Consider the following 7,842-nt stretch of genomic DNA (forward strand, 5'->3'; position numbering starts at 1 on the left):
GGAGCGGGAGGGCGTCTCCGCCAGCGGGCCTGAGCGCACGGACACAGGCGCCAGGCCCGGCCTCGTCTACCGAGAATGTCACACACTTAAATTTTTTTTTACCATTCTGCAATTAAACCAGAACCTCATGCAACATCACCTGCAAGTGATCTTGTATGATTTTCTCACAAACGAGGACATTCTCCTATGTAACCACAAACCACCATCAAAATTAGAAAACTCAAGAGATGCATTATCACCACCTGCACCTCTGTTCCCACAGGAGTGGCGTCACACGCCCTGACCCCCCCCCCCCCCCCCCCCCCCCCCCCCCCCCCCCCCCCCCGCAAAGGACCCGCTCCAGAACCGTGTGCTGCTGTGCTGGCTCCGCCCCCTCCCTCCGTCTTCCGTGTTCCGAGCACGCACAGGCTCAGACACCTAACTGGGGTCCGCCCCCCCCCCCACACAGATGTCCTCCTGACCCACTCGGCCTGTGAGCCCCGCACTGGGCACCCTCCCAACCACCCGCACCCTCCTCACTCCACTCCGATGTGGGCATCCATGCTGGGTCGCCCACATCGAGTTTCTTGAGCTACACAACCTCGCAGCACCCCCTGCACGGGAGCCCTAAGCACCCAGTGAGGCTGACGCCATGCGTGGCTTCTCCCCAAACCCCCTGCTGCTGCATGGGCGTCCCTCCCCGTGCCCAGGCCAGTGCGCCACAGGCTACACAGTCTACAGAGAATTCCACGTGCTCTCTAAACCCCTGCTCCGGCCCCACGGCCAGCTCGAACCCACTCCCCCGAGTCCTGCCGACCAGCGCCTCCAGAGGAGCTCTGGCCCTCCCCAAACCGCTCCACTCCCTGGCAAACGACCCCGAGGTCTACGGCCCACCTGCCACGGTCTGGGCCCGCAGTGAGCTGGTTCACATTCCCGCGGGACCCGCACAGCCCTCGGCACGACACAGCTGCCTCAGGCGCTGTATCCAAGCCCTGGCGACGTGACCATGGGCCCTGGTCTCGTGCCCGCAGGCACCGCTGTCGGCCAGGCCGCGCCGCGCCGCTGCTCTCATCGAGGCCCGGGCGCAGAGTGTCGGAGCCCGGCCACCCTGCTCGGCCCCAAACCCTCCTCGCCCTCCCTGTTAGTGTCCCTCAGCCGTGCCTCTGCCCCGGACTCCAGCAACGGGCTGTCTCTGGGGTCTCCGGCACCCGCCCCATCCCCGTGAACTCCACACACAGCGGCACAGCCCCGAGGTCACAGGTCACACACCATCTGAGCCACCAAAACGAACAGCCTCAACTTCCTCCACACCACTGTCCCCAGGGTGTGAGCTGCCTCCCTCCACACTCCACATCCCGCCCGAGAACCCCACCCCGGCACCAGCAGGCCACCTCCCCCACCCCACACGGCGGCGACCTCCCACGGAACCCCGCCAAGACTCCACTCGCCTGCGAAGCCCTTCCTTCCAGTCCAGCCATCCCTTCAGTCAGGCGCACCGGCGAGCTCCTGGCCTCCACCAGACCCACGTGAGTTGACGGTCTTACGCCGAGAGATTAGGGCCAGACTTTGGAACGACGGGCCTGCATCTACGCCCTGGCTTCGGCATGGGAAGAGCCAGGGCGCCCTGGACAGACGTGTGGAATGACCAGAGCCACCGCTCTCCGCCGGCACACAAGGAAGCCTCCCCACGGCTGCTGCGCAGAGGGGGCAGGGACGTGCCTCCAGGACCGGCACACGCAGACGGCGGCACCCACGCGACGGAACACCCGCGGCGCGTGCCCACAAATCTCTCAGGGGGAGCCACTCAGCTCAGAGCTGCACGTGAAAGGCTCAGGGTAAAGCAGCCTGACACCAGAGCCCGGCTGCTCAGCGTGGCCCGTCCTGGCGAGGTTCGCAGGCCGACCCTGCCCCCGGGCCCAAGCACCACCGCCTCCAGCTGTGTGTCTGCCCAGAGCTCACACAGCTGAGCGGGAACGTGCAACCTAACCAGCTCCCAGGCGGCCCGCGGTCACGTTAAAGTTTGAAAGGTGCTGCTTTAGACAATGCCCTCCTTCCAGCCCTGTGCTTCCTCCAACACGGCATAAACGTTTCAGTCCCCGGGCTTGTTTTTCGTGTGTTTCCCACAGTGCTGCAGGGGAGGCAGGGGAGGCAGAGCCGCTGGGAGCACGGACTCTGCAGTCAGGCTACCCGGGTCAGCCTGCGGCACAGGCTGCCGGGAAGAGGCACGCACGGCACCGGGCACTCAACGAGGCCCACGCCCCAGCACCTGTTCAGCGGCTCCTTGAGAGCCACGCGCCGGAAGGGCGACGTGGGGAAGGCACGTGTCTCTGGGGCACTGACACGTGAGAAGGAAACCCTGTCACGAACCATAACTGGGGATAAGAGCCCTCTAAGCAGAATAAAGAATGGCCAAGGGGGCAGCAGCCGCGACCCCGAGGGCCAGCAGACACGGTGAGGCCCTGCAGGCTGGGGGTTTAGTCCGAGCAGATCTGGGAGCCACCGCAGGGGTATGATGTGACGTGTCTCCAGAGAGCACGCTGGCTGCCACGTGCGAGGTGAGCCACGGGGCTCAGGGTCAGAGCCGGGGACCACACGGCCGGCTGCGGAAGTCAGCGAGCCGAGAGAGAAGCACCGGCGGCCCGGTCTACGGCTACCAGAGGCGGCTTGACTCGGAGCCGTCCTGAGGACGGGCCGCTGCCGAGCCGGACCTGGGAGGAGGCGCGGAGGACGGCCCCGGGTCTAAGTCACCGAGTGAGGTGGTGTGACATCGGTCCAAGACGTCCCTGAGACACGCACGTGCGAAGTCGAGCAGCGTTTTGACTCTGAGGACGGGAGGAAGAGTCCCAGTCTAAGGGCCGAATGAGGACGACCCTTAAAGACGACGGAGCCTTCCTTCCCTTCCGTGCCTCTCACCACTGCCTGACGTGTCTGAGACACACTGACAGCGGCGCCCCAGGGCCCAGCGGCGGCGGCGGTTTCCAGAGGGCGGCAACCCAGTGCCGGTCTGGGGGTGAGGCTCTGCGGAGCCGTGTCGGAGGAGCCGGGAGGGGGCCGGGGGCCAGGGTGCAGAATGGGTGTTGGTCCTGGGGACAGGCGCACGTCACGGAAAAGCGGGAGAGTGGGGAAGCAGGATGGGTCTGGGGACGAGAGGAGCAGCGCGGAGCATCCTCCACAGGACGCCTGGCAGGAGGGGGTGCTTCTGAAGGGGCAAGGCGAAGTGTGGCTCAGGGAACAAGGGGCCCAACGTGTGGAAGGCTCTGGAAGGATGCGGGACTGGGCTCGTGTCTCTCCTCCCCACTTCTCAGAAGGCCTGGAGGCAGCCCCTTTCCCTGGGCAGTTCCGGGCCAGAGTGCAGCCTGAGATTCTTTCTTTCTAGAACAGATGACAGCTCCCCCCACCGCCAACCCAGAAGAGGGAGCAACTCCAGCCCACCCAGAGAGGAGCACCGCTCCCCACCCGCTGGTGTCAGTGGGCCCAGGTCAGCTGCCCCCTCTCCCCGTCCAGTAAAAGCCTCTACTGAAACCTTCTGACAGAGGACAACACCCAGGACAGACGCCCCCCAGCCCGTGCTCCTCTGGACAGCCCCTACTGACCACTCCTCACACAACGTCCTGGGTGTCGTGAGGACCCAGGGGACACAGGTCCCAGGGTCCCAGGGCCGCCACCTGCACAGACAACGCACACAGAGAGCGGGCCTTCGAGTGCAAAGTGCATCAAGGAAGGTGACAGGAGTCCCAGGGCAGGTGTGAGGCTTGTCTGGCCTCCGCCACCGCCGTTCTGCAGGCACAGCCCGCTCGCTCCTCGGTGCTCCTGCCGCCCTGGCCCCTGCTCACCTGCGTGTAGCCACCAGCTCCTACTCCGCCGAGGCCGGCGGCGCCCCGCGTCTGCACTCAGCCAACACTACGAAGTGTCCCTAACGGTCTGGAAAATGGCTCTGCGCTGCCAGAAAACGACAGTCAAAACCCCTGCTCTGCGCTCTGCTAACTTCCTGGCTGTGTGACCTTCCGCAGGCTGCTTCACCTCTCTGCGCCTCGGTTTCCCGTGCGAACTGCCTCCGCTCCCCGGCCCTCCGTGCCAGGCACGGACCGATCAGGTGCGCCTCGCCGCCGTGTTGACCGAGGAGGGGGCCAAGCCCCCGCGTCTCCCGCCCGCGCCCGCGTCCGCGCAGGGTCCGCCACTCACCCAGTTCCCGAAGCCGAACTGCTCGATGGCATCCAGCAGCAGCTGCTCCTCGCGGCTGGTCCAGCCGCCCTCGGCCTCGGGCCCCCAAAGCGTGAAGCGCCCGCCGTCCACCAGCTGGTAGCCGTGGTAGCGGCGGTGGTGGCCAATCTCGGCGCCGGCCGAGAAGCACTCGGGGCACAGCTCGATGTCCTGGCACTCGGTGCAGCGGAAGCGCAGCGGGCTCACCTCGGCCAGGCAGTACACGCAGTACTTCTTACCGAGCTCCGCCATCTTCCCCCGCCCGCCGCCCGCGCCCGCCGCCGCCGCCGCCGCTCCCGCCGCCCTCGGCGCCGCCGGGGCCGCCGCCGCCGCGCTCCAGCAACCGCCGCCCGCCGCCGCCGCCTGGCCTGCCGCCGCCGCGCCGCCCCGCCCAGGCGCCGCCGGAGCCGGCCAGCCGGGCCGTGTCCCGCCTCAGCACGCAGGCGCCCTCCGGCCCGGACCGGCCGCCACCGCCGCCGCCGTCGCCCCGCCGCATCGCGCAGGCGCCCCGCGCGCGCCACCGCGCGGAACCCGGCCCGCCGCTCTGCGCCTGCGCGCCCCTCGCGCCGGCCGCGCGCCCCTCCCACCACCACCTAACGCCACGCCCCAGGCTGGACGCGAGGAAATGGGACGAAAGCGAGCGCGGCGGGCGCGCCCCGCCCCTCTCGGCGCGAGCCTACATCCCCTTCCAATCAACGCTGCCGGCAGTCCTCCCGCGGCCTCCCATTGGTTTTAAAGGAGGAGAGAAGGGGGCAGGGCGTCGGACTGACGTCTGGCCAATCGCTGGGCCCACCGCGAGCGCCGCTGGTTGCCCCTGGAAACCCAACAGCCGGCCGCGGGATTCAGCGGCACTAGCAGAGCAGGTGAGAGATGGACAACCCCTCCGACCCCTCCGAGCCCCCTGGGGCCTCTGAGACGAAAGACGGAGATGTAGTGAGCCTAGCCTCGCGGCTGTCCGGGATCAAGGTCAGCTCTGGTCCCCAGTCCCCGGCCGAACCCACGGAGCCGGAGCCGGAAGCCGTAGAGACTTCGGAGGGAGAGGTCGCCGCGGCCGAGCCCCCCGAGACGGCTGAGCCTCCTGAGCCCGCTGAGCCCACCGACATCCCCGAGCTCCCCGAGCCAGCCGGGTCGGACGAGCCGGCCGACCTCGCCAAGCTCCGGGAAGGGCCGGCGGCCACCGAGGCTGAGGGCGAAGAGTCCAGAGAGCGGGCAGAGCCGGTCGAGGCCGAGCCAGAGGAGCCAGCCGAGCCGGGGTCCGCAGGCGGACCCAAGGAACCGGAGGAGAAAGAGCGGGAGGAGGCGCCGGAGGACAAGGAGAACGAGAAGGAAGAGGAGGCATCGGAGGAGGAAAGGAAGAAAGCCCCATTGAGCATCTCTCTGCAGCTGTACGGGGCTGCCCGGGAGACGGTTGAGCCAATTCTGGAGGAGGAAGCAGAGTACGAGGAGATCGAAAGCAAGGGTGTGGAGGGAAGCAGGGCGAAAAGCGACCTCTGGCAGAAAGACCGGAACGAGCAACCCGAGTTCGAGGACTCGGAATGGACAGAGGAGGTGCAGAGGCTGCAGGAGGAGCAGCTGCGCTCTGAGCTCCTGGACCAGTACCGCTCCCTGATGGTGGAGCGGAGCCACTACCAGCGCTACAACTCCTACCTGCAGCACAAGATCTGCCAGGCGCTGCGCAAAAAGAAGGGCCTGGATGTGGTCGAGGCGCCCGACATGGGCCCGGAGCCCGAGGCCCCTGAGAAGGAGCACGCGTATATCAGCTATCTGGCGGTGCTGGAGGAGCTCCGGAAGCAGCGGGCCGACGACCTGGCCTGGTATCACCAGGAGCTGGCCCAGCTGAAGCAGCAGTGCAAGGAGAACCTCTCCAGGGTGGAGAAGGAATGGCGAAGGTTCCAGGCGCTCAAGAAGCAGGTGGTGATGCAGGCCATGGGCAGCTGTCGGATGAGGGGCGGTCGCAAGGCCGCTCTGCGGGAGGTGGAGCAGCTGCAGGCCCTGGAGGAGAAGAAGGAGAAGGAGATGAGCGCCGTGAGGCTGGAGAACGTGCAGCTGAAGCAGAGCCTGGTGCACTTCGAAACCCGGATGAGGGCGCAGGAGGACACCACCGAGGGCCTGCTGCTCATCGACTTCGAACAGCTGAAGATCGAGAACCAGACGTTCAACGAGAAGGTGGAGGAGCGGAATGAGGAGCTTCTGAAGCTGCGCAACAAAGTGGACAACAACGTGCGGATCATCACCCACGTGAAGGAAATGCTGCACTTTGTGGACATCGAGAACGCGGGCAGGAACTCTCAGCTCTTGGAGGCGGACAGTCAGGTGGCCCTGAGGAGGGACATCTTGACCAAGACGAAGCAAGCCCGAGACGGTCTGCGGATTGACAACGTCAGGCTGAGCCGGAAGTGCGGGCTGCTGGGCAAGGAGGCGCTCCTCCGGGACATGGAAGAGAAGGCGGGCAAGACGGCGCTGCTCAAGGAGCGCCTGGAGTCGCTGAAGCGCCACCACGCCGGACTCACTCTGTCCTGCAAGGGCATGAGGCGCAAGATCCAGGAGGCCAAGGCCTTCCTCCCCTCCTGACGGCAGCGGCGGGCCAGCTCCCACCTCGGCGGGCGTTACCCTCTGCCGTTAGCTCCCGCTCTCCGTTCTTCGCCCTTCGTCTAAGGCCTGTGGTGTTGGGGTGGGGCTGCCTTTTGTGTTTATCTCGTAAATGTTCAGCTTCCCGGGGAGGGCCGAGCACAGACCTGTGTCAGCGGTCAGTTTTACGTGGGGCGACGTGAAATAGGCCCGGAGAAGCAAACGAGGGGTGATGCACTTGCCTTGCTTTCTCATAAAAAGCTGTCGAAAGCCTTTTTTTTGTATCTGAGCGATTCCATCATTCCAGTCGCCTGACACCGAGGAGAACGGTTCCTCTCCCTCAGGCAGGCGGGTTCGGCCAACGTGCGGGTGTCCCCGGAATCTCTGTACCGGGAAATCCCTTCGAGTTTATTAAACCGTGCGGCCCGTGTCGGCCCCGACTCGAAGCTCTCTGGTCCCGTCAGACCAACCTGAAGTCCTTCCGTATGTGAGCGGCCCAGCCCCTGGGGCAGTGAACGCTAGCCGGCAAGCGGGGGAGTGCTGAACGGGAAGGGAGCCGTGTCCCTCCGTCTCCCCCTTTTCCAGCGAAAGCGGGGCTCAGTCTGCTTGACCACCGACGCTGGTTTCCGGCCCAACGGCAGTCTTCCCTTCTCATGCAGCGTCTCCTCGGCTCCCCTGCAGGAACGTGTTGGTCTGTCCCAGTAAACGGCGGCTTGTTTTCTAGTGGAAATAACCATGGCTGCGTTTTGCCAGGTGCCAGGTACCCGCAGGGTGACAGGACCTCGCCGTGCAGGTGACTCTGCTCCGGAGCAAACAGGGAAATGCCTGTTGCTCCCGTGTTAATGCAGGAGACACCCGATGGGTCTGCCGCCTCCACTCACGACCACCGGTGGGCAGTTTCCGTTCTCTTTGATGCTTTCGGAGCTAGAGGCTTGGATCCATCTCCCCTTAATCCCGGGTTAAATTCTGAGGTCTGCGGACCTGGGGTTAAAAGTATTCTCCTGTCCCCGAGCGTAAGTGTATCACAAGGAGGGCAATCTACTCCAATCTAGTCTTTGGCGCTAAATGCCTGCTGAGAAACGGCAGAAGCCCCCC

General features: G+C 65.7%; 2 protein-coding genes across 2 annotated transcripts in view; one reads left to right on the forward strand and one right to left on the reverse strand.

The window, feature by feature from the left end:
- Positions 1-4,659, reverse strand: part of LOC114493117 (transcriptional adapter 2-beta) — a 31,353-nt gene extending 26,694 nt beyond the window's left edge. The window contains exon 1 of the mRNA XM_036018526.1: positions 4,162-4,659. Within this exon, the coding sequence (XP_035874419.1) occupies positions 4,162-4,431 (270 nt within the window). The 5' untranslated portion in view covers positions 4,432-4,659. The remainder of the gene's footprint in view (positions 1-4,161) is intronic.
- A 390-nt stretch (positions 4,660-5,049) lies between these two features.
- LOC114493116 (coiled-coil domain-containing protein 96-like) lies at positions 5,050-6,750 on the forward strand. The gene has a single exon (XM_028507828.2). The coding sequence runs from the start codon at positions 5,050-5,052 to the stop codon at positions 6,748-6,750; it is 1,701 nt and encodes a 566-aa protein (XP_028363629.1).
- The last annotated feature ends 1,092 nt before the right edge of the window (positions 6,751-7,842 follow it).

The sequence above is a fragment of the Phyllostomus discolor genome, chromosome 1 (assembly GCF_004126475.2).
Source record: "Phyllostomus discolor isolate MPI-MPIP mPhyDis1 chromosome 1, mPhyDis1.pri.v3, whole genome shotgun sequence".
NCBI lineage: Eukaryota > Metazoa > Chordata > Mammalia > Chiroptera > Phyllostomidae > Phyllostomus > Phyllostomus discolor.